Here is a 27380-nt window from a genome sequence, read left to right on the forward strand (position 1 = left end):
TACTGATAGTGTTCACTATAATACGTGCTGATAGTGTTCACTATAATACATACTGATAGTTTTCACTGTAATACATACTTTGGATATGCCACTGAGAGTCATTTATGCCAGTTCTGGTGCATTTATTTCAGAAAGACTGGGATTAACATTACAGTACACCCACAACTGCATGATCATCATCATCTTCACTGCAGAGAAAAGTGCACTTACAGCGTCGGGAGGGTACATGGGGGTGGGTGTGTATATAAGAGAGAGCCACTGTTAATAATTTTAAAAAGTATGCAGGAATGTTGCTTTCCACACGCTAAGCCACAGTGGTTTACTCAGTTTTTGAGTAGTTTTGTTAAAAAGCTAATGTTCCTGACGAATTACTAAGGAATAAAAGTGAAAAGTCATCAATCATAGCATTAGCTTGTTTTGGTGACTTACATATGCAAATGACGTCTGCTCTGATTGACTGTCCTGTATCGTGCCTCAATCACAAACTACAGGTTGTCAGGAGGAACAGATTTCTTTATCACTTTAATATGAATGCATGGCTAATCTGCTGTAGGCTGAATGGCTGGTCATATGGAAATTAGTTAAAGGTTGTGACATCACAGCCATGAAGACTTTAAAATGCTCTGTTTTGGCAGCTTTCCGCACCAAGGAGTGTGTTTTTAAATCTTTCTGTTTACATAGTAAATCTAAGTCTTTTAAATTGATTTAAAAAATGTATGGTTTTCCATGATATGGGCCCTTTAATGCTGAACATACAGTAAAGCCACTCTTTTCCTTCCTGTCGCTGTCATCCTCCTTTTCCATCTGCCATTCGCACCGTCCCTCCCACTCCATCTGCTTCTGCTCCTGCGCGAGTGTCACATACGCAGGGCTAACTGAGTGTCCTCGTACCGCATTAATACACAATGACCCTCACAGGGCTTTACAGCAGAGACGGAGTGCATTTTTCTGTCTCTGAATCTTCCCTCTCTCCCTCTCTCTCCCTCTTTCTCCCTCTCTCTCCCTCTCTCTCCCTCTCTCTCCCTCTCTCTCCCTCTCTCTCTCCCTCAGAATCCAACTGCACGTATTTCAAGTTCTACACCACAGGAGAAAATGCTGTCATTTTTCAGAAAACAACAGATAAAAGTAAGCTCCATCTCCTCTTCCTGCCTTTTACATACATCATTCATTCATTTAGTTACATCTCCCATTTCTCTCCCTCATCTACAGTACTGCCCTTTTCCTCTTCTCTTCTCTTCTCTTCTCTCCTCTCCTCTTCTCTTCTCTTCTCTTCTCTTCTCTCCTCTTCTCTTCCCTCCTCTTCTGTTCTCTTCTCTCCTCTTCTCTTCTCTTCTCTCCTAACCTCTCCTCCTCTCTCCTCTTATTCTAACATTAATTCTCTTCTCCTCTTCTCTTCTCTCCTCTTCTCTTATGTTCTCTCCTCTTCTCTTCTCTCCTCTTCTCTGCTCTTCTCTGCTCTCCTCTTCTATTCTCTTCTCCTCTCTGCTCTCCTCTTCTCTTCTCTCCTCTTCTCTGCTCTCCTCTTTTCTTCTCTGCTCTCCCCTTCTCTGCTCTTCTCTGCTCTCCTCTTCTATTCTCTCCTCTTCTCTGCTCTCCTCTTCTCTCCTCTTCTCTTATTCTAACATTAATTCTCTTCTCTGCTCTTCTCTCTTCTTCTCTGCTCTCCTCTTCTCTTTTCTTCTCTTCTCTCCTCTTCTCTTTTCTCCTCTTCTCTTCTGTTCTCTTCTCTTATTCTAACATTAATTCTCTTCACTCCACATGTGTTCTCCTCTTCTCTCTTCTCTCCTCTTTTTTCTTCTCTCCACTCCTCATTTGTTCTCCTCTTTCCTCTTGTCTCCTTTATTTCTTCTCTCTTCATGTGTTCTCCACTTTTCTCTCCTCTTTTTTCTTCTCGCTCTCTCTTCTCCAGGGGTTGCACGACTTCAGATCTTTTAAAGTTGAAAGTTACATGATGAAAGTCGAGTCGGCATCGATTAATCGCTGATGATGTCATGAATAAAAGAATTTGTGATGAAGCCAAACTCCAGTGGTCAGTAGAGCGTGACGTGCCATAGATCGCTTTGATAGGCTTCAGGAAACAGAGAAACAGACCCCAAAATCCCCAGACTGACCGGCCGTCTTCTCTGAGGAGTCCATGTCGCTAGTGTGATCAGCGACTAGTCGACGCCAAGCTTAAAGCTCCATCACCGAGCAATAAAGTCGACGAGTTGATCGTTTGACTACTCTGTGCAGCCCCTACTGCTCTCCTGTCCTCTCTTCTTTCCTCCTTTCTCTTTCTCTTCCTCCGTCTCTCCAGCTCTGGCGTGAAGGCCGCTGTGATCTGCTGCAGATCTGTGGGTGAACCTCCTTGTAGAAGAATGTCTTGACTGTTCTGACCGTTCTCTCTCTCTCTGATTCAGACCTCAGTTTAGCCACGGCGATGCTGGCCGTGTTCGGCCTGTTCCTAATGGTGATGGGCTCCGTGTGCATCACCATGTCTCTCACTAAGAGGGTGCCCTTCCTCCTCAAGCCCGCCGCCGTCTGCTTCCTCGTCTCAGGTCAGCCTCATTCGCCTTAATCAGATACACATGTCACACACACAGTGACTCGGGAGATGTGGTTGCGAGACACAAACTAACATTTTTGCTACATCATTTAAAACATGGTTGAGCAATAGTTGCAAAGAAATCTGCAGACACACCTCTTTGGGTGTGGTTTGGAGCCCCCCACCCCCGGGGATGTAACAGATCTGGTGGTTAGTGTTCTCCTCCGAGGGTGTTCGGCCCTCCCCCCGGTGGTTGGGGGAGCCCTAGCTAGCAGGTGGGATTGGAGACGAAACAATACCTACAAGCTTGCTGCCCGGTTGCTTAACTAGCCAGTCAAGTGAACAAATATTAACTAACCTGGATTTCAGGCTTTAAACATGCCAACTTATTTGAGGTTACAGTCGAGTTTTCCCCAAGTCTCAGTTCACGGTACAGCATCTGAACACTGAACGTGAAGTAACGAAAAGACTTCTGCTGCGTGAATAAAGCTAATGACATTAACGGCCTCTGGGTTGTTTCAGGTGTCCTGATTCTACTGTCCATCATAATCTTCCACCAATCGGTGCTGTCGTTGTTGGCGAGTGACCACACAATCCCGCTGCACTACGAGCTGTCCTGGTCAGTGGCGTGCGTAGGCTCAGCCGGGGCCATCCTCATTTTGGGCGGCGTCCTCTTCTTGCTGCTGTCTTTTCCCTTCAGTCTCCTGGAGAAATGCACGGCACAACACAGAAACAGCAACACCTAGAGGCCTTGAGGACCTGGAGCAGCTGATGAAATTTAAACCTGACAAACTGCTTAAATGTACAGAGTGGCAAGAGTGACAAAGGTATACATATATTTTACTATATTTAAGGTTATGTCTTGACCCCAGAGCTGCTTGTCAACAGTTGGAAGTGAGTTTGTATACTAAGTCACCGATTTGTACCTGTTCTTAGATTGATAGCGTTTGATTGATTTTTGTTGCATGTTATGTCCTGTAAGAATTTTCCAAGGAGCCCAGCAAGCTGACTGGCCGAGTTGTAGCCTTCTTCTTTTTTTAAGTGCCTTTACTGTCATTATGCTTATACGCTTTGCACAGTGCAGCGAAATACTTTTCTTCACATATCCCAGCTTAGATATGGCAACCCTGGAGCAGAGAGGGTTAAGTGCCTTGCGTGAGGGCCTATAGTGGCACCATAATGCTGTGAGCAATCGCCCCGGGCACTAACCACTTAGTCGCCACTGCCTCATTCTTTAAATCTCAACCAAGCATGCTAACATTGCTAACGTTGAGTAGAAACTAGCCTCCTCCAATTGGCATAATGTTATTAGCATGTTAGCATAATCGCTGTTAGCAAAATTAGCATTTCTTTACATTTATGGCATTTGGCTGACGCTCTTATCCAGAGCGACTTGGTTTGATCATTTTACACAGGGAGGTGAAGGCGGTGTTGGGAGTCTTGCCCAAGGACTCTTATTGGTATAGTGTAGGGTGGTTACCCAGATGGGGATTGAACCCCAGTCTACAGCATAGAAGGCAGAGGTGTTACCCACTACACCAACCAACCACGTTTCTGACTAAGCCATTCATATAACTGCTGAGCCAGAGCCGATTCCATCTTACACTTCAGGCGGTTTGGGTTTAGGGTGAATAGGAAGTGTGCAGGAACAAAAAAAAAAAAAACCAACTGGAAAAACAGCAGCTAGTAGCATTTTTACATTTTGCTTTGAACTGGATTAGCCTACCTGTTTGCTGTAGGAAAGCCCTGATTTAGCCATGGAACATTCCACACCACACAAGTTACGTTGAGTTTTCTTAATATTTCATCAAGTTTTAATAGAAAACTACTTACTTTAACTCTTAATGTAGGATAGATGTGAAAACATCATTGAAAGCTGTCTCAAAAGGCTATATTTGCTCAGCAATGTTATGCTTCCCTAGCGCTCAGTGGTGGGCCAAGAACGCTTTTTCAGCAAAGGGCTTCAGAACTCATTCATACGTTCATTTTTGCTCAGTTAAAAGCCACTTTTTATGTAACTAAGTCTAATTGGGCTGTCCGTTGAGGTCAGTTTTCAGGGGAAGTGAACTCCCTAGCACTGAAAGATTGGCTCTGCTGTTCAGTTCTGTTGGAAAGACATGCTACATTGCTGTCCCTGCTGCTACTCTTAGTATGTTCCAAGCCTGGAGTTTCTGAGCCAACAAAACAGTATCTGCAAACGTCCAATTGTTCTTTTTCTCTTCTAAGTCAATCTGAATGAAGCAAAACATGTGCTATATTGGAATGATTTAAGCTAGACTTTTGCGGCTCTCAAACCCCTTGGGAATTGGTCGTGATCAAGGCTGGATTGGTGAAGCTTCTCTCCCAAATATATTCATAGTTCACAAAAAAAGCCAAGCACATACATTTCTACCTATGCTTTTTATGGGTTCTCCCAGAGTTGTTGATGTATAGCTGTGATGTATATGGTTGATCAGTGTATGATAAATTTAGATTCAGTCCACACTGGAACGCTGGCCAGGAAAATGATCCTACATGTTGGTGCAGTTAACAAACGAGCTATCTCATCAACCATACAGAGCAATGAGACACCCAAAAGTAGATACACCCAAGGTAAAATATCACTCCAGAAAAAGTAGAAGTTCCTCCATTTAGATCTCCACTTGAGTAAAAGTACTGAAGTATTTACCTTCAAATGTACTTAAGTATAAAGTAAAAGTACTAAAAGAGTAATTCTGGCTCTGATGTCCTGTTATCATTTTTATAACCAGGCTGGCTTCATGAACTCATTTCAGGTGAAAGTCCTCCAGCGTCTCTCTTGGTAAACCAGTCTTTTAATAGAACGTCATTAATTAGTGACACTGACGTCTATTAAAATGATCAGAAGCACAAAACACTGAAGGTAAACAGTTTCCATCAGGGAGAACCGAGTGGTTCTGAAATCACTTTTTACACACAAGCAAAGTTTCAGTTTCAGATTTATTTACAACTTAGTTCCAAGTTTAAGTTGAATAAAAACCGGCTTTAAACTCAGGATCACAGATGAGCTCCTTTACTATGTTGATCTGTAGGCGTCTGTTCATAAACATAAACCAGCCCAAACTCATTTACTATAAAATGAAATGGTGTTTGTAGAAATTCAGAAAAAAGCCGCGTCAGTCTCGACTGCATATGTGGACATATTTCTATATTGTGCTCTATTTACACAAAGTTAGGTTAGTTCATCATTTATGTTGAACAGACTCTCCCAAAGTTTTACGCTGCTGTGCTGACGTTGACATTTCCCAGTGCTGTGGGTGAAGCTGTCACACTGTCCTTCATTCTGGTTTTAATGAAAGCTCTGCTTAAATTAATCAGTAAATGGTCATTAGCTACATCTATTGGCTATTAGATCAGGTGCCTGTGGGCCCAGAAGTCAAAAATAGTTACTTCCTCCAGCCACAGTCTTGGCTTTGCTGTGTGCTGACTACGCCAGCAGGAACAGAGGCCTTTTTTCTAATATGGTCCGAGCCCAACAACTGAAAAAGCTTGTTCTAAAGCCATACTCGGATAGCTTGGCTAAAGGGCCTTGATGTGTTGTAAATGCAGCAAACTACACAGACCAAACAGTCTGGGGATTCAGACGTACTTTGTACTTTGTATTGTCTTTTTTTTCTAAGTGCAGCACAACTAAAGTGCCTTTGATGCTAATCAGACACTAATTGTTGCTAAATCTCGCCATCGTCCAGCATGCTGCTTTCGGTTGTGTGAACACGGAGGCTGTAGTGGTGTTTCATTTGCAAGTTACCCAGCATTTACAGCAGCCTTGTGCTGAACGGTAAGCAACTGTGTGGATAGGTTGATCCTCAAATCTGATATATGGCAATAAATGGAGTTCAAATATGATATATATTAGCGTATATGGATTTATATCCAACTTGTTACATGTGGACATATATGTAACACATAGTTAAGCCATGTTTCAACACACACACACATACACACACACACACACATACATATATATATATATATATATATATATATATATATATATGTATGTATATAATATATTTAGACATTCATCTTCTTTGTTTCTTCCAAATTCTTCCTTATGTAGTGAAAATGAGTATAACTGCTGCATATCTAAACTTTAAAAGCCTGCACACTGTTATATAAAGTAATTAAAACATAAAATATGTGCAAATATTATTCCCCCAATACATTATAATAATTTAATATTTTAAAGGAAACATAATGTAGTAACTGGGATGCATTCAACCATGTATTGGACATATGTGACACCTATTGATGCATATATGTCTAATATCTGATACGTATCGCTGTTGTCGGAATAAAACCTTGTATCTCCAAAACGGTAACTTTACAGGAGAAGGAAAAAAACATACTTCACTTTTAATGTAAGTCAGTGGAACCAGACGTTTTTCCAAGTCCTTTTGGGTCATTTCTTTTAGTTCATCGATCATGAAATTGATGTAAGGCATAAGAGGTATTTTCAAATTATGTCAAAACTATTTCGTGCTTTAGTTTTGTTCCAACATTTTAAAACCTGCAAATAAATAGAAACTCTGCGCTGAAATGTGTAGAACAGTGGCGCGTTCACGTTAGCCGTGGATGTGTTAACTTGACAAATTCAGCAAAACATGTCATTTGACATTTTGGGTGTCCAAACTACAACAACCCCAATTCCAGTGAAAACAGAATACAATGATTTGCAAATTCTTTTCAACCTATATTCAATTGAATACACCACAAAGACGAGATATTTAATGTTCAAACGGATAAACTTTATTGTTGATTTAGATCTTGCATGAGACGGATTAGTAGCTTTTTCAGAAGAGTGCTTTGAGGGACTTTTATACTGTGTGAAATGTATATGATGTATGAAAGCATGCGATTTGTATTGGACTGTGTATCATACACACCTGTTTTACAGACAAAACTGTACAGTGTGTTTATATCGTACTGTATTTTCAGTGTTTCGTCCCGGCGGCCCTCTGTTCTGTTCTTCATCTCTCACTCTCTCTCTCACTGTCTGTTTTTGTTGGAGAATTAAATCTCTTTCACACTGGGAAGTTTCTCGCTCTCTTTCTCTCGCTCCCTCTTTTTCGCTTCTCGCCCGGGCTAAAATTAGTGCCTGGCTCATCTGAGCACATCATGCTGAAGTGTAGAAGAAATATTATCCTAGAATTTCAACTATGGCCTCCCTGCTGTCTCATCTAGCTATGGGTTAGCATGTGCTGCTGAAGCACTTATCATATACGAAAATTCACAGGTTTGGCAAAACAAGTGCAAAAGCAGCTACTTGAAGCATTTAATACCCACTTACCATGTTGTTATTGTGATTAAGCTAAAATACTACTTAGTAATTCTAATATACATCTATCTATCTATCTATCTATCTATCTATCTATCTATCTATCTATCTATCTATCTATCTATCTATCTATCTATCTATCTATCTGTCTCTCTGTCTATCTATCTATCTATCTATCTATAATGTACAATATAATATAAAATACATATGAGTTGTATACAAAGTCTAGCAGTACAGTAGATGTTGGTTCCTTAGTACGTCTGGTGTGTTTGTGGTATTGGGTTTGCAGGTTGGGTATTTGGGGGTGCAGAAGTGAGGAAATCAGAGCTTGCAGGTGGACACTTGACCCTGCGGCCCTGCTGTATATATAGCCCTTTAATAGAGGCTGTTAGACTGCATGGCTCTCTGTATTGGGGCAGCCTGTTTGTGGAGGCCTAGTGCAGTGCAGACACAGTTTTCAGAGGTTTATACTTACTTAAGTGGGAGAAAGAGGGGAAGCGCACATGCCTCAAAACTGTAGACGCACCCAGACAGGAGTGCTGAAAATCCCTACAACCTTAACCCATTTTGTCATTTGCCCAATAGTTTCAAAAGTATGTTGATTAATAATTTGTTTATACAATAAACCTAAACCCAAGGTGTGAAGTACAGGGGGTTCTGTGGGGGTATGGGGTCTCCTAATTAACCTCTTAAGCCCCCTGAATGTCTCAATCAAAATTCTGGGGGGTCCCTGAAAATAAACTTATGATGTTTTACGGTCCGTTGTGGAAAAATAGACACTCAAATACGAAGTGTTTATCTGCTTCACCCACATTCTTCTGTCTTTGGTGTTCTGAACTAACTGGAGCTGCAGCACTGCTCTGCCTCAGGGTGGCACTGTTGCAAATTAGTTCACCCAGTTGGTCTTTCATTGCCTAGAAACTGTAACTATTTCCAGGACTCTATGAAAAACTTTACAATATGCAGCAGCATGTGTGTAAACCTGAAAACTCACCCGATTTCCCTAGAGTCTGGTGGAAAGAGCGAATGTTACTCATTTCTCAAGTCCAAGACAAAAGAGGAGCTATGTGAGCTATCAGTTTGTGGAAGAGTGCACCACCAAACTAGAAAAGAGCATTTCCGAGAGAGGAATGGCTTATCCAAACATTTTATTGCCGTTGAAGCATCAGCGCCACCATGGAGTCGAGTTAGTAGCCAACCAACCCTGGAGTAGCCAGCCAACATGGGACCCCTTGAATATTAATATTATACAAATGCAGTGCTGATGGAAGAAGGAAATCATTTGGAGTGATTTGATTATTCATTTTCACTGTATATGAATACATGGACTGATACAGACTAATGCTTAAATATTTTGTACTTATTTCTTTGTATTTTAGAGTGAAGTTGTCATGATTTTCATGCCGTCCCATGTTTTCATGTCACTACCAAAACACACATTTATATTCTGTGGGCGGAGCTCTATTTTAGCCACACCCCTGCATTTTAGAGCAGGAAGTGAGGCTGCATCCCTGTCCCTCATGGCCACATGGTGAGCAGTTAAAGCCCATTGTTTTAAAGTAATTGCGTCCCAAAGTTTGGAAATCAGTGAATTGTCACTACGGAAACATTTCTGCAGTTAAGTACTTTTTTGCCTTTAATGAAAAATATGATGATTTTATAGGCGTACAACTGATCAAAGGTGTGTTTGCTAGTCCTGCTCGCGTTTTTGAGCTCAGCTCAAAATGAGCTAAAATTGTCTTCACTGAAACATTTGGTAAAGTATCGGTAGTGTTCTGTTTTGTTAGTGACAAAAAGGAACAATAAGTCCTTTATTTGACTAAAATAAACATCATTAAGGTTTAGGGTCACCTAGTCTAAAGTCCAAAACAGATAAAAGTCCCAAATGTGTTTTCAACTCTGGTTTTGAACCAGTTCGGCAAAATGATCCATATACTGACATCTTGAAAAGCTTGATAGGCGGTTTATAGAGCATCTTCCTTCTGCACTGTGATGTTTTTCGGTATCTTGGTGGGTCTTTGAGGTAGCTGAACGTTCTCTCTTCATGATAGATAGGGGGGTGAGAGTGGGAGGGAGAACCTGATATTAGTGGTTAACACTATTTCGCACTATTTTCATATACATTTAAAAATGATGGTTCTATAGTCAAGAAAATGGTTCTATATAGAACCATGAACACTCAAAGAACCCTTTGCATGATGCACCGTTAAAGGGGCTCTTCAGATTGATTGAGACTGTTTTATATGGTTCTATATAGAACGTTTTTGAAAAGAGCACCAATAAGGGTTCCTCTGTTGTTACAGGCTTTTCATCATAGCCTTGACACCTGGGATGCCCTCTGCATGGCAGGGGATCACACTCACCCACTACTTCTGCCATCAGGGAGGAGACTGCGGAGTCTCCGGGCCAGGACCAGCAGACTGGGGGGCAGCTTCACCCACCAGGCTGTCAGGATGCTCAACTGTCTCCCTACTAAACACGTTAAAGCTCGATCTCAAACTGCTGAGGAATGATACTATTTTACCTGCCAAACTGAATTATAATTTGGTTTTACTTTCTACGTGACCCACCAAACCTGCTGACAATCCAAATAATATTTTTTTATGAATTAACTGAGAAGATGTGGGCTCTTAGACCTGTTTGCCAAAAGTGGTTTGTTTTCATCGTCTCATTCATAAAGGGCCTTAACACTGAGAACCAGACTGAGCGCGTTTACATGCACTTAATAATCCGACACCTGCAGAAAATCTGATTTTGTCAGTAATCCGATCAACACGTTTACATGCACTTGAGTAATTAGATAATGGGGAAACTCCAGGTCTGCATGAGTCAGGCAGTAATCGGATGTCTGCTTTTTAATCAGCCAATAAACTCACAGAAGAAGAATGTTATGTTAGGCTAAAACTTCATGCCGCGCCTTTTTTCCCGAACATCGCGCCACTTTACCTGACAGTACGAACAAACATTATCTAGAAGATTATATTTAAATCCTTCATTTCGTTTCAGCATCGCTCCAAACGAGTTTTGCTGCATCCCGCGGCGACGCTGCTCGCTTATTTCTGGTGCCGTCGTCTGTTTTCGCACATGCTCAGACTGAGAGATCCGAAAGAAATCAGAGTAAGAGTTCACAACCCTGAGAAATCTGATTACTGAGCTAAAATCCAGCCTCTTTATAAGATTTCTTAAATCGGAATGTGCTGTTTACATGACCTTTGGAATGATCAGATAACTGCAGAAATCCGATTATGATTGGATTATTGATATTATATGATGATATAAAAGCATTCCCATTCATGCAGATATGACGTTAAAAGGTAATCCTGGGGTGAGTAAAACTCATAGTCAGACCTTCCACCAGGACCCCTGAAGACCCCTGCCATTGGATACTGGCTTCGCTAGTACTTCATATTGAAAAGAAAGTCAGGCCACTCTGCGGACTGTAACAGTGAAGTCTGTGATGCGCTTGGAAAGCTGGGTGTGAACCGGAGCAGCGCTGTGGAGGAATGAAGGGAGATTAATCTCAGGTGATGTTTTAATGGAGACAGTCCTGCTCTAATCTGTCACATTCTAACATCTCACAAACCCTCTTTAGATCAGACAAATCCAGCTTCAGACAGCTCTGCTGTACTATGAGAAGATTTCAGCTTAACTCACTTCACAGGCACGTCTTTCCTCCTTTCCTCACATTTTTCTTGGCTCGGCGAAACAAGCAAACGTAGCACTGGGTGCTAAAATGGTAATAATAAATACCACGGTGTTTAAAAATGAGAACGTTTTTCAGAATTATGATTTCAAATTTCTGTTCCATCCCACGCCTGAACAGCCAAATAAATCCCAATTTAGAGGGGTCACTGATTGGTGGTCTGGGAGTTCAAGAAAGACCTCAGAGGCAGGAAAACCCCCCAGAAAAGCCACGCGTGATAGCAGCTCAGCGAAGGCTGGTTGCTACACACCACCAAACACGTTCAGTTTTCACTCTAACAGCAGTCACTCAGCTCCCTGTGCTCTCAGATATCCTCTAAACGGACGTCATTTTAGTTTCAGTTAGCTAGAACCGAGCCTGCACTGTGCACTGTGATATGTTTGGTGTGCTAACTAAAAACCAAAAGGCTACAGACCCAAAGACCACAGAACAGGTTTGATTTCAACATCTGTCAGACTTCAGTGTTTATCATCTACATACACCACTGTGGTCGTGCGTCATTCTGTAGTCCTCGTTATGCCCATATTAGGAACTCCGGGTCTGAGCCCCGTTTCTCTATGGCCAGAATGAATAGGGTTTTCGAAGAAAGTCGCCTCTGTCGCCCCCTGTGTTAAATAAAAATCTTCAGAACCCAACATGTTTTGTTCTGTGTACATTTTTCTCCCGAATACCACTGAATCCTCCGAATTATGAGGTCGTAAAGAGCTATAATACCAATATTGCTAATGCGAGCTAAAGCTACTGCGCATCAATTTGATGTCACTAAGCTACACGAAGCTAAGGCGGGCTGAGCCAGTGCTCAGACGAGCTGTGCTGTCTTATCGAAACCTTCTACTGTAGCACGTATTTACAAGTATACTCGGAGATAAAACCTCTAGGTGGGATATTTTGATAGGCTAAAACTCCTTATACTGCCCGTGTTAAAACTACGAGGCTGAATTTAGCTTTTTTCGCAGCTTCTTGTTTGAACGTTCCCGTTCCACCTTAAATGGTGTAGCAGCTGTGAAAAACATTTGCAGGCTAGACAAAATACTGACCTGCCGGTTCTGTTAAAGAGCAAAATAAGAGAAACCTCCTCGTTTCAGGCCTTTCAACCCTCCATGAAGCTGAAGTCAGCTTCTTTTTCGCGGGCTGCTTGTTCAAATTTTCACGGGAAAAGTTGAACAAAAAGCTGGCAAATGTCCTGAGAAAATGCCCTCAGTAAAATGTTACCGGCATTAAAATAATAATCAGGATATCCTGAGAGCCGAAATCAGTTTATCGGCGGTGATCAGTGATTATTAAGATGAGCGCAGCTACATTTGTAGATCTTTTCAAATCAAGCTAAAAGGAGAGATCAATTGATCAGATGAAGATCAGAGAACTGCAGGGAAACCTGGTGATTTAGTTCTGACTCCTTTTAAGCTGCCCTCAGTCTGACAATGGAAATGTTTACTGCCAAAACCTGCTCAAAGAAGCTGCCAGTCTAATGACGTGAATTCAGAGAAACAGTAGCTTTAGCTCACATGTAGCAATATTTCATATTTCAGCTCTTTTATGACTTCGTAATTAAGAGGATCCTGTGGTATTCGAGAGAAGAATGTTCAGAGGACAAAAGCGTTTTGGGTTCTGAACATTTGTATTTAACACAGGGGTAATTTTTCGAAACCCCTATTCGTTCTGCCCATAGAGAAATGATACTTGGACCCGGAGTTCCTAATATGGGCGTAACAACATGACGCCGACTACAAAATGACGACACGACGTCGTGCGCTGCGTTCACTTACTTGGTGACCTTGTTGGTTATTTTTTATTTTAAAATAACACAAGATAGCCCAAAAGTGATATAAATGGTTTTACGTCATATATGCTGCAGTTGCTTTTATGCTGCAGTTGCCATGGTAATATCAGAATGTGTAGTGCGGAGAACTGCCACTGTAATGTCTTCCAGGTTTGGCAAACACTAGAGGGCGCTACCGAACAAGTCCAAAATGAATGGACTCCTAAGGAGCTTGTATGCAAAAATAGTTTGTACAGATTTGAATGATTTTTACACAGAAAAGTGCCCAGTTCCCACGACTGTGGGGGAGAAGCAGCTTAGAAAATGGATGCATGGAAGTGCCCAGTTTTTCTGAACACAGAACAGCATACAATTCTTCAACACTGCAGGTATATTTTAAGCGCTTCAGGACACCAGTAATAGGCCTTTTTACACTCATGTACACTCACAACATCAGAGAGCATGAACCACTTTACTCAGAAAATGAGCTGATATGAGCTCAGCAACCAATCAGCACTCAGTAGCAGTAATGCCAACTAATCACGACTCAGTAGCAGTAATGCCAACTAATCACGACTCAGTAGCAGTAATGCCAACTAAACACGACTCAGTAGCAGTAATGCCATCTAATCACGACTCAGTAGCAGTAATGCCAACTAAACACGACTCAGTAGCAGTAATGCCATCTAATCACGACTCAGTAGCTGTAATGCCAACTAATCACGACTGAGTAGCTGTAATGCCAACTAATCACGACTGAGTAGCTGTAATGCCAACTAATCACGACTGAGTAGCTGTAATGCCAACTAATCATGACTCAGTAGCAGTAATGCCAACTAATCACGACTCAGTAGCTGTAATGCCAACTAATCACGACTGAGTAGCTGTAATGCCAACTAATCACGACTCAGTAGCAGTAATGCCAACTAATCATGACTCAGTAGCAGTAATGCCAACTAATCACGACTCAGTAGCAGTAATGCCAACTAATCACGACTCAGTAGCTGTAATGCCAACTAATCACGACTGAGTAGCTGTAATGCCAACTAATCAGGACTCAGTAGCAGTAATGCCAGCCAATCAGCTCTCAGTAGCAGTAATGCCAACTAATCACGACTCAGTAGCAGTAATGCCAACTAATCAGCGCTCAGTAGCTGTAATGCCAACTAATCACGACTGAGTAGCTGTAATGCCAACTAATCACGACTCAGTAGCAGTAATGCCAACTAATCACGACTCAGTAGCAGTAATGCCAACTAGTCACGACTCAGTAGCTGTAATGCCAACTAATCACGACTCAGTAGCTGTAATGCCAACTAATCACGACTCAGTAGCAGTAATGCCAACTAATCACGACTCAGTAGCTGTAATGCCAACTAATCATGACTCAGTAGCAGTAATGCCAACTAATCACGACTCAGTAGCTGTAATGCCAACTAATCACGACTGAGTAGCTGTAATGCCAACTAATCACGACTCAGTAGCTGTAATGCCAACTAATCAGGACTCAGTAGCAGTAATGCCAAATAATCACGACTCAGTAGCAGTAATGCCAACTAATCACGACTCAGTAGCTGTAATGCCAACTAATCACGACTCAGTAGCTGTAATGCCAACTAATCACGACTCAGTAGCTGTAATGCCAACTAATCACGACTCAGTAGCAGTAATGCCAACTAATCACGACTCAGTAGCAGTAATGCCAACTAATCACGACTCAGTAGCAGTAATGCCAACTAATCAGCGCTCAGTAGCTGTAATGCCAACTAATCACGACTGAGTAGCTGTAATGCCAACTAATCACACCTCAGTAGCAGTAATGCCAACTAATCAGGACTCAGTAGCAGTAATGCCAGCCAATCAGCTCTCAGTAGCAGTAATGCCAACTTATCACGACTCAGTAGCAGTAATGCCAACTAATCATGACTCAGTAGCAGTAATGCCAACTAATCACGACTCAGTAGCTGTAAGGCCAACTAATCACGACTCAGTAGCTGTAATGCCAACTAATCACGACTCAGTAGCAGTAATGCCAACTAATCACGACTCAGTAGCTGTAATGCCAAGTAATCACGACTCAGTAGCTGTAATGCCAACTAATCACGACTCAGTAGCAGTAATGCCAACTAATCACGACTCAGTAGCTGTAATGCCAACTAATCACGACTCAGTAGCTGTAATGCCAACTAATCACGACTCAGTAGCAGTAATGCCAACTAATCAGGACTCAGTAGCAGTAATGCCAACTAATCACGACTCAGTAGCAGTAATGCCAACTAATCACGACTCAGTAGCAGTAATGCCAACTAATCACGACTCCGTAGCAGTAATGCCAACTAATCACGACTCAGTAGCAGTAATGCCAACTAGTCACGACTCAGTAGCTGTAATGCCAACTAATCACGACTCAGTAGCTGTAATGCCAACTAATCACGACTCAGTAGCAGTAATGCCAACTAATCACGACTCAGTAGCTGTAATGCCAACTAATCATGACTCAGTAGCAGTAATGCCAACTAATCACGACTCAGTAGCTGTAATGCCAACTAATCACGACTGAGTAGCTGTAATGCCAACTAATCATGACTCAGTAGCAGTAATGCCAACTAATCACGACTCAGTAGCTGTAATGCCAACTAATCACGACTGAGTAGCTGTAATGCCAACTAATCACGACTCAGTAGCTGTAATGCCAACTAATCACGACTCAGTAGCTGTAATGCCAACTAATCAGGACTCAGTAGCAGTAATGCCAAATAATCACGACTCAGTAGCAGTAATGCCAACTAATCACGACTCAGTAGCTGTAATGCCAACTAATCACGACTCAGTAGCTGTAATGCCAACTAATCACGACTCAGTAGCTGTAATGCCAACTAATCACGACTCAGTAGCAGTAATGCCAACTAATCACGACTCAGTAGCAGTAATGCCAACTAATCAGCGCTCAGTAGCTGTAATGCCAACTAATCACGACTGAGTAGCTGTAATGCCAACTAATCACGACTCAGTAGCAGTAATGCCAACTAATCACGACTCAGTAGCAGTAATGCCAACTAGTCATGACTCAGTAGCTGTAATGCCAACTAATCACGACTCAGTAGCAGTAATGCCAACTAATCACGACTCAGTAGCAGTAATGCCAACTAATCACGACTCAGTAGCTGTAATGCCAACTAATCACGACTCAGTAGCTGTAATGCCAACTAATCACGACTCAGTAGCTGTAATGCCAACTAATCACGACTCAGTAGCTGTAATGCCAACTAATCACGACTCAGTAGCTGTAATGCCAACTAATCATGACTCAGTAGCTGTAATGCCAACTAATCACACCTCAGTAGCAGTAATGCCAACTAATCAGGACTCAGTAGCAGTAATGCCAGCCAATCAGCTCTCAGTAGCAGTAATGCCAACTTATCACGACTCAGTAGCAGTAATGCCAACTAATCATGACTCAGTAGCAGTAATGCCAACTAATCACGACTCAGTAGCTGTAAGGCCAACTAATCACGACTCAGTAGCTGTAATGCCAACTAATCACGACTCAGTAGCAGTAATGCCAACTAATCACGACTCAGTAGCTGTAATGCCAACTAATCACGACTCAGTAGCTGTAATGCCAACTAATCACGACTCAGTAGCAGTAATGCCAACTAATCACGACTCAGTAGCTGTAATGCCAACTAATCACGACTCAGTAGCTGTAATGCCAACTAATCACGACTCAGTAGCAGTAATGCCAACTAATCACGACTCAGTAGCAGTAATGCCAACTAATCAACTTTTGCTGTAGTGAAACAGAAATTTCTTTGAATTTTCAATGGAACGCATCCTTTAAATGTCCATAATTAATGAAGTCCTGCACAAGTGGTTCTAAAAACGTTTAATTTTTTATTTTCAGCCGTTTAGCTGTCTTCACTCCCATTCACAGAAGACTCATTCTCGGGCGCTCTGTTTTGATATAAGAGGAGAAACAGGAAGCATCCCGTATCCCCTTAAGCCGGCACTGATAATATTTGGAGACGACTCAAAGGTGTGAAACGAGCCCAAAGGCACAAACGACACCACACGCAGATTCTGTCTTACTCTTTTATATAGAAAATTCGTGCAATACAGTGTTTCTGTTTATCACACATTTAGATAAACCATACTCTTTCTCTTTTTTCTGGATATATCTATTCTCCACTACGTAATTATTTAGTTTAGAGTTGCCCACATGAACGCAGTCTGTGTGCAGTTTTTGCATTTTTGCGACCGGTTTACAAAAAAAAAAAAGAAACAAACAAACAAAACAAAAAACTACCCCGGTTGTGTTGATGGCTCCGTAGCATAGTGTCCCATGTTGACCCTGTGTGGGGTCAGAAGAACGTTCCTCTCACTGGAAGAAGCAGAGGGGTCAAAGGTCAGGTGCAGCACAGTGAGAGTTATTTCTTTTTTCTTAAATCTCTGTGGGAGCGTTGCCATGGAAATGCTGGCATGGTCATGTGACATGAGAGAGAAGAAAACTACACAGGGCATAACCCAATCGGGGCGCAAGGAAGACAGTGTCATATATATATATATATATATATATATGTGTGTGTGTATGTGTGTATGTGTATGTGTGTGTATATATATATATCTATATACACACACACACACACACACACACACACACACACACACATATATATATATATATATATATATATGTATGTATATATATGTATATGTATATATATATGTATATATATATATATATAAAGGTACATACAATGTATGTAAATAAAATATGTGTGTATATATATATATATATATACATACTTATATATTCATATAAATGCCCCACCCCCATTCCAATCCCACCCCAGACCTGCTTGCTCCTGACTTGTGTAAAGAAAGAAAGTGTATATATTATAATTATATTTGAATATATATATATATATATATATATATATATATATATATATATATATATATATATACACAAATATAATTCTGCATAATTACAATGTACATTGGCAATTCAGAACATTTCATAATTTTTTTCCCACCCTGCTACATACTATTATTAATATTTGTTTATGTTTACATCACCTCCATCCTTTGGAAAGCACAGTTTTGGACAGAACTCATTTTGCGGTGCATGTCCCGAAAAGAACGCTTTTACTACTTGTTTTGTTTTTATTTTTTTGTACAAATATATTCTTTCTCCCTCGATGGGATCCTGGTAATGCCCCAAAAAACAAAAATTCTCAATAAGACTACTGCTACGTCTACTGCTACCAGTGGTCATAACAAAAATAATACCATGGCAGGTTCATATAAAAAAACTCGCTTCATCTCAACACTTGTAGTAGTCCATCAGTGACTATATTCTTCTGTAGACGGAACTGGAAGACGATATACAGAATAAACACTAAGTCGTATGTTATCAAAGGGTACAAAAGAAAAAAAAATCGAAAAATAAAATTCAATGCTCCCCATAAAGCTAATAATAGTAATAATAATAATATTCTCATTCTTACACGTAGACACTCATGCTTCTGCAGTGGTCAGGAATCACAGTTGACGTCTTTGAAACTCAAAAATCTAAAACTTTAAGAGCTAGCAGTTATTTAGCTTAATCATAATAACAACAACAACCCTTTAAGGAATGTAATCTCACTCAAATCAAAAGAAAAATAGAGTAAACTTCACAGTATCCAATGATTATTGTTTAATTACGTAAAAAAAAAAAAGAGAAATGCTACAAAATGTCAGTATTAAAAGAAAAACAAAAGAATGTTGTTGTTATTATGAGCTGGTTCGATCTTTTTTTCGAGCTTTATTTTTTCCAGAAATCTTTCACGACTGGAAGATAAAAGGAGCGCCTCGTTCCTCACTTCGTTTTTTTTTCCTGCCGTTTATTCCCTTTTTCCATTTTTCTTTTTCTGTAGGATCCATGCTCTGCTCTGTTCTTCTCTCCCCATCCTTCTTCTTCTCTTTTACACCGGCGTTGTTTTCCTGTTCAGCGTGTTGGAGTTGCTCTCGGCCTTGCCCAGCCTATCCAGCGTCCCCATCCCTCTCTCCCTCTCCACAGTGGAGGCGGAGAAAGGTGGAGGCGGCTGTGATGGGGGCGCAGAATTCCCGACGCTTGACGAATTCTGGCCTCCGGACACTGGGTTGTGCGACTTAAGCGACGGCAGTGTTCCGCTCATCATCATTCCGCCTCCTCCGCCTTCTTTCGGGAAGCAGTTGTGAAGCTGGTAGAGAGTTGCCCTGTCCACCGTTCCATAGAGAGGAGGGGGGCCACTAACCCCACCCAGGCCCCCCAGCTTGGGGTCCCGTGAGAGCGTGTAGAGTGAAATGTCGCCCCCTGGCAGAACCGAGCGGGAGTGCGGGTTGGGAAGTGTTGAAACAGAGACCGGACCCTGGCTCAGGAGGGCTGAGGGTGGCAGGCCGAAGTTTTTGCCCCCCGGCGGGCCGCCCACACCCACCGGGGAGGGGTCCCGGGAGCGGGAGGGGTCGGTGGAGCGAGAGCTTGAGCGTGAGCGGCGGCGGAAGCGGTAGCTAGGCAACCGAAGCATGGCGTGAGTGGTGCTCTTGAAGATGTCGGTGCGGGAGCGGCAGCGGAGCTCCTTGTTCTTCTCGATGTAGATGTTCACCGCCAGCACCCCCACCATCTCGGCCAGGATGAAGGACAGGCCGCCGAAGTAAAAGGACCAGCCGTAAGAGTACTGCCACTTCTTGTCCTCGTCCTTCTTCGGAGAGATGTCGCCCAGCGCTGCCGAGATGTACACGATAACACCGATGATGTTGCTCAAACCTGCAGACCAAGAGGTCAAAAGAGATTTTTTAGGCCTGGAGCCGCATTACAGAAATATCCTGACACTAATAATGTATCTCATCTATTTAGTCGCCATGACAACTTCAGCTAGGATTGAATTTAGGACAGGAGCTATTACAGAATAACAGTTCTCAAGTTCATTATCCCAACTCCAGATGAGAAGAGAGATAAGCATCCTAACTACACAAAAACTTTAGGATAAACCCCAACAGTCATCATAACATCACGATCACAATCAGATTTGTGCAGTTATCTGATTATTTTGATGGTCATGTAATCAGCACACTCTGATTTCTTAGATCTGAGTATGGTCTAGAAATCTGATTGAGAATTCTGATAAAGAGGCTGGATTTTAGCTCAGTAATCAGATTTCTCAGTGCTGTGAGCTCTTACTCTGATTTCTTATGGATTTCTCAGTCTGAGCATGTGTGAAAACAGACGGTGGTACTGGAAATAAGCGAGCAGCATCGCTGCGAGACGCAGCAAAACTCTTCTGGAGCGACACTGAAACCAAATACATGCTTGATGAAATTAACGATTCAAATATTTTTCATCTTCTAGATGATGTATGTTCATATTTTCAGGTAAAGTGACTCGGGTGGTTTTTAAAAAAAATTTTAAAAAGCTGCGATATGAAGTTTGAGTTTTACATTACGTTTACATCGTCTTCTTCTGTGAGTTTATTGGCTGATTATAAAGCAGAAATCTGATTAGATTCATGTAGACCTGGAGTTTCCCCGCTATCTGATTACTCAAGAAGATGTAGATGCGTTGATCAAATTACTGCCAAAGTCTGATTTTCTGCAGTTATCGGATTATTAAGTGCATGAAAACACACTGACTGTGCTAACTCTTAGCCTTTCTTTTAAAAAAAGAATCATTTTTAGGCAACTCTGATAAGCAGCCTAACAAGTTCACTATGACTTGCATAATGGCGTTACATTTATTCATTTTACAAAATGCCAGTTTTACTTGCAATGGGGGGTGGTCAAAGCTTCAGATTCGACATCAACTAACTGCTGATGATGTCATGAATAAAACCACAGCAGAAGGCAATGCTTTGCAACAAGCAGCCTAAAAAAATATGACTTTTAAAATCTGTGAAGCCAAACTCCACAGGTCAGTTATTTGAGCCAAACGCTACAAACTATCTATGAGATTTTTGTCAGACTTTATCAGTGATTTCATGTGTTTTTGAGCTGTAATTTGGCTTTCAGTTTTTGGGGTTTTTAGGTCTCGCCCAATTTAAAACAATAGGCGTTTGGCCTTATGCTTGGTAATAACCGCCCAGCAACGTTGCCAAGAGTGAACAGACTTTCCTAAAAGCTTACAAAGATTTCAAGATGCTGCCACAGCAAATTACCACAGTGAAGTTTAAGAGGAACTCCACAGGTTTTTCAGAATTTCTGCATAACTGAGTCGGTAAGATAAAACATTAAGATAAATACTCATTCAGGGCAGTTCGGTGTGAAACGCTCCGTTCTAGAGAAACTTACCGAGTCAGAACTGTTCACAGTGGTGGTGATAGGAACCAGATGTCCACCTCTAAAAGCTCCCTCACAGAAAGCTGTGATATATGAATTATGATGCTCTAAAATTTTGGTATTGTTCGAAAAACGTTCATGGTGTACCATTTCACATTAAGCCACTCCGAAAGACTGTTTACATCTAAACCACTGAATTATTCTCAATTTTTGATTTTTCCTGTCAAACATATTCATATGTGAGCTTTTCTCAGAGCTGAACTATGTTTTTTTACCTTTATGATTAATAACCCACAGCTCAGGCTTTTATATCTGAGGCTTATTTGACACATCTTTCTGAGCCAGTTAGACTTTCTGCAGTGGAGGTTTGTACAAGCACATAGTAGAGATGAATACATCTGAATCACTGTAATGATTTTCAGCACTGTGCTGACGACAGAACGGACAAAAGCTTAAAGAAGATGGTTAGAGGACAGTTAAGTGTCAGTAGCAGCAGGTAAGTTTAGAGCAGTTTTGCCAGAAAATGTGGTTTTGCAGGTGTATTTTTTGTGCAAATGTCTACAGGTATCACAATATCACACTTCCATCATATTGCCCACCACTATGGTGGCGTCTTTACACATCTAACAAAGCTGGTTCTTACGGACCTGCGGCCACAAACAGAATGCCAGCTCCCAGTATGATATTCCTCTTGCTCTTGTAGAAACGACTGGCAGCGATACAAACTCCGCCCATCAGCAACAGGATAGCACTGAGGATGGGGAAAATGTTCGAGGCCCTAACCACCCCTACAGAGAAAGAGAGAGAGAGACAATTCGACATTGTGAACGTGAGACATCTGAAACAACAGAATGGGTTTCAAAAGGGTCTGAACTGATCTATCGAGGCTCCACCCATGAATGCATTTTTCATTGCAAGCTTGGACAACTCAGTTTATATCACAGTATAGAGTCGGTTATTCATTCAGCCTAATGAGAAACTGTAGAACGGACTCGGTTTATATCACAATACCTACATTTAGAGTCGGTTATTCATTCAGCCTAATGAGAAACTGTAGAACGGACTCGGTTTATATCACAATACCTACATTTAGAGTCGGTTATTCATTCAGCCTAATGAGAAACTGTAGAACGGACTCGGTTTATATCACAATACCTACATTTAGAGTCGGTTATTCATTCAGCCTAATGAGAAACTGTAGAACGGACTCGGTTTATATCACAATACCTACATTTAGAGTCGGTTATTCATTCAGTCTAATGAGAAACTGTAGAACGGACTCGGTTTATATCACAATACCTACATTTAGAGCCGGTTATTCATTCAGTCTAATGAGAAACTGTAGAACAGACTCGGTTTATATCACAATACCTACATTTAGAGTCGGTTATTCATTCAGTCTAATGAGAAACTGTAGAACGGACTCGGTTTATATCACAATACCTACATTTAGAGTCGGTTATTCATTCAGCCTAATGAGAAACTGTAGAACGGACTCGGTTTATATCACAATACCTACATTTAGAGCCGGTTATTCATTCAGCCTAATGAGAAACTGTAGAACGGACTCGGTTTATATCACAATACCTACATTTAGAGCCGGTTATTCATTCAGTCTAATGAGAAACTGTAGAACAGACTCGGTTTATATCACAATACCTACATTTAGAGTCGGTTATTCATTCAGTCTAATGAGAAACTGTAGAACGGACTCGGTTTATATCACAATACCTACATTTAGAGTCGGTTATTCATTCAGCCTAATGAGAAACTGTAGAACGGACTCGGTTTATATCACAATACCTACATTTAGAGCCGGTTATTCATTCAGCCTAATGAGAAACTGTAGAACGGACTCGGTTTATATCACAATACCTACATTTAGAGTCGGTTATTCATTCAGCCTAATGAGAAACTGTAGAATGGACTCGGTTTATATCACAATACCTACATTTAGTGTCGGTTATTCATTCAGTCTAATGAGAAACTGTAGAACGGACTCGGTTTATATCACAATACCTACATTTAGAGTCGGTTATTCATTCAGTCTAATGAGAAACTGTAGAACAGACTCGGTTTATATCACAATACCTACATTTAGAGTTGGTTATTCATTCAGCCTAATGAGAAACTGTAGAACGGACTCGGTTTATATCACAATACCTACATTCAGAGTTTTGTACCAACGTTCTGTAAAGCTTGTCCAAATTTGAACAAATATACGTTGATTAAAAATCAATCAAGCAAAATCCAGAACTGGAATCTGGAATCATCATTGAGAAGGTTTGATTCACTTTTTATATAAAATAAAGGTCTTAATAGAAATCTTATTATAAAATAAAAAACAGAAGAATGAGAGAGATGGCATAAAGTGAAGGTCTTTACTTGGTCAGTCCAGGTCACTACAAAGGTAGAACCACATCTTCTGCTACTGAATATGAAAACGTTAATTATTCTGACGCATCTGGATAATTAAATCATGCCTTTTGCAATGTGTGTGTTTTAAAAAAGCCTCCGGAGGGAAGCTGCTTCCCCTCACAGTCCACAATCCCATCTGGGACCAGCTTTGCTGGGACAATGAAGGGAAATGCCATCTAAATACCAACCAAATGCCAAGTAGTATGTGTGCGCATACTCATGTGCGCTCACATGCGCGCTGTCCACAGCTGTACCCGACAGTGCCACACAGCTTCCCTCAAGCATTTCAACTCACAGCACTCATCCGGACTCTCAGCAGCCCACGCTGACCAAAAATAGACTTCGGCTCCTCACATGGCGCAAGTCTTTTCAGTACGGCACTTAAGCTGGGTGTAGATGATTCAACACGGTTTTTAGCCCAATTTTAACCTTGATTCACTCCATCTGGAAGATTTTAGTTTTAAAGGGCCTGGAATATTTTCCTCATTATCATTAAAATGTGTTTTATATAGTATGCAAATGTTCATAATATTTGAAAACTCTGCAGTCCATATGAAAAATGAGCTTCAAAAAACAGCCCATTTTGAATTCATTGCATTTACATATATCCATCTATTCAGGCTACAACAAACTTACTAGCCCATTCACAATAAAGTTATGAAGAGTGTTTCTGCCTGCACTGCTATTTGAACGAGGCACAAAGCAGGACGGACATTTAGAACAGAGCTAATTTACATATTTCAGTGTTAAAAACAGCCTATTAAATTCTGAAGGATAAAGAAAGGTTGAGAAATGGTCATGTAAAAATGAATTATGACTGTTTTTGGTACATAAACCATATAAATGTTATTAGTGGACATCAGGGAAAAAATGAAATACAAGGGAAATGAGTGTTGCAACAGAGAAAATGCTGTTGTTGCTCCTAGATGCTCCTGTTCACAATAATAGCACTTACAGATGTCTGGGGCAGATCTAGCAGTGCCGAATTGTCACAAACATCACTGGCCTGTGGCAAAGGTGGCATCCTATGACAATACCACGGTTAAAGTCAGAACAATCCAAGACTTTGTCTAGGGAGACTACAAGGCTATGTGCTTGATTTTACACACCTGTTAGCAATAGGTCTGTAATTAGGAAGGGTGTCCACATACTTTTGGCCATACTGAGTATGATTTTTTTAAAAATTCAAATCAGTTCCAAGAGACACCAAAATGTCCTTGTAAACACAGCTTTAGAGATTAGCTTTAGACATACAAGAAGAAAAAGAAGGTTTCTTACGCAGGACGTACTCTGCTCCATCGTGGTCGAAGTCAGCGTCCTCTGGGAAATGGTTAATCTGCGAACACACACCTCTCTTCACCCCTGCACGGAAAAACACAATCAGGGTCAAACATCAAAGCGTAGTATAAATTCTGAAGGTTAAACATCAGAGCCTACATCCACCATGACCCGTGGATGCTTGTCTTGTCTTTGACTTGCTTTTAAAAGGGGAGTGCAAAAATAAACTATAACCCCATTTACAAAAAAGTTGGAACAGTATGTAAAATGCTAATAAAAACAGACAGCAGAGATTGGTAAATTCTGCTTGACCTGTTTAAATTTGAATGCAGCACAAAAACACAATATGTTTTGATCTTTGTTTCTAATCGACTTGAATATAACCTCATTCTAAACTTGATTGCTGAGACGTTACAAAAATGCATGACAAGAGTATGTTTACCATTGTGTTACATCACTTTTCCTTTTAACAGCAACAAAAACTGATCCTGTTTTAAAAGTAGAATTTGTGTGCCCTTCAGCTGTGTAGCAGTAAGGTTGTTGTATTTTGCACACATTTCAATGTAAACAGTTCTCAACTGCAGGCAGGCAAGTCTAGCACACACACTCTCTTGACTACGCAGCCATGATCGTGTCACCTGCCTGAAAAAGACGGAGTCTAGAAGGCAGCATGTGTCGCTCAAAAATGCGTTCAGTATGGTGTGCAGGTCACCTCACACCAAGACAGACCTTGACTTTTGAGCTTTTACACTAATAACAATAATCTGGATGGTCATTTTCTTCTTTGGTGTCGACACAACGTCCATTATTTCCAAAAACAGTCTGAACAGCTGACACAATACATGTTTCCACCGAGTACCAGGCCATTTCAGATGAGCTCCAGCCCAGAGAAGGTGGCAGCATTTCTGGATGCTGTTGACATGTGAATGCCACTGCACAAAGTTCAGCCTCAGCTTACATTTGTGGAAGAAGCGACAGACAGTGTTTATTCACAAGTATTCCTGAGCCTAAGTAGTGATATCCATAACAAAAGTCAGCTTTTAATGCAGTGCCATCTGAGGGATGGCCACAGGCATTCAGTTGTGGGTTTTGGTCTGTGTTTTGATGGTATTGTGCACTGTAGAGAGTGAAATGCCTAAAATCTTTGCAATTGCTCGTTGAGCAACATTATGTCCAAACTTTTACAACTTCAAATCTTACTATGACCCTGTCTCATGTCTTTTTAATGTTTTCATTCAAATACAGGTCAAAGCAGATTTATAAATTACTGCTTTTGCTTTCATTTGCACTTTACCTACTGTCCCAACTTTGCATAATATACAATTATTTGTATCAAATACATGCAAGTACTCATATTCATCTGACCTATACTATACATCCCACAGCACCTTCATGCAGGGCTTGTTCAGAGCTGGGGACTCACTGACCTGCACAATGCTATGACTCCCTCTAGACAATGATAGAAGTGGTAATTACATGATGGGCTGAATCAGGCACTTTAAAGCAGGGAAGAGGCTTAGGACCAAGATTAGGAACAGCTGCAGTCTCCACAGAGTTTCTATTAATAATATTATGTCCTTCAGTTAGTAGGATGTAAATACTGTTAGTTTAAGTTTAAAACACATGCATTATTCACACACACACACACACACACACACACACACACACACACACACACACACATATATATATATATATATATACATATACATATACATATGGAAACTAAACTGAAAAAGCAGCCTGTTTTAAAGTCACTATTTTTTGTGATGTCATTCACATATACCCGTCCCATTCAGGCTCCAGCAGTTTGGCCCCGCCCACTCATCCTGAAGCTGTAAGTTTGAGGTACAATACAGGCCAGCCAATCACACCAAAGGTCATTTACATATATCAGTTTTAAAGCCGCAGTAACGTCAGCAGCCCATTGAATTGACTGATATTCATGTTTTTTGGTATTTAACATCACATGAACATCACAAATGCACAACAGGGGAAAATTTAATTAATTATTACTTTTATAATTATATTATTATGCATATTTATTGGCATCAATCAGGCAGAGCACTACAAACTATTTAAATGATTTTTATCAGACACTGCGAGT

General features: G+C 41.0%; 2 protein-coding genes across 3 annotated transcripts in view; one reads left to right on the top strand and one right to left on the bottom strand.

The window, feature by feature from the left end:
* Positions 1–4214, top strand: part of cacng6b (calcium channel, voltage-dependent, gamma subunit 6b) — a 15662-nt gene extending 11448 nt beyond the window's left edge. For both annotated transcript variants that reach the window (XM_017714609.2, XM_017714608.2), the window contains exons 3-5: positions 1051–1125; positions 2400–2537; positions 3047–4214. In XM_017714609.2, coding sequence (XP_017570098.1) covers positions 1051–1125; positions 2400–2537; positions 3047–3270 — 437 coding nt within the window. In that variant the 3' untranslated portion in view covers positions 3271–4214. The remainder of the gene's footprint in view (positions 1–1050; positions 1126–2399; positions 2538–3046) is intronic.
* Positions 4215–19153: 14939 nt separating this feature from the next.
* Positions 19154–27380, bottom strand: part of cacng8b (calcium channel, voltage-dependent, gamma subunit 8b) — a 40891-nt gene continuing 32664 nt past the window's right edge. The window contains exons 4-6 of the mRNA XM_017714605.2: positions 25274–25357; positions 22225–22365; positions 19154–20072 (exon numbers count right to left, since the gene is read on the bottom strand). Coding sequence (XP_017570094.1) covers positions 19252–20072; positions 22225–22365; positions 25274–25357 — 1046 coding nt within the window. The 3' untranslated portion in view covers positions 19154–19251. The remainder of the gene's footprint in view (positions 20073–22224; positions 22366–25273; positions 25358–27380) is intronic.

Source organism: Pygocentrus nattereri, chromosome 3 (assembly GCF_015220715.1).
Source record: "Pygocentrus nattereri isolate fPygNat1 chromosome 3, fPygNat1.pri, whole genome shotgun sequence".
Lineage (NCBI taxonomy): Eukaryota > Metazoa > Chordata > Actinopteri > Characiformes > Serrasalmidae > Pygocentrus > Pygocentrus nattereri.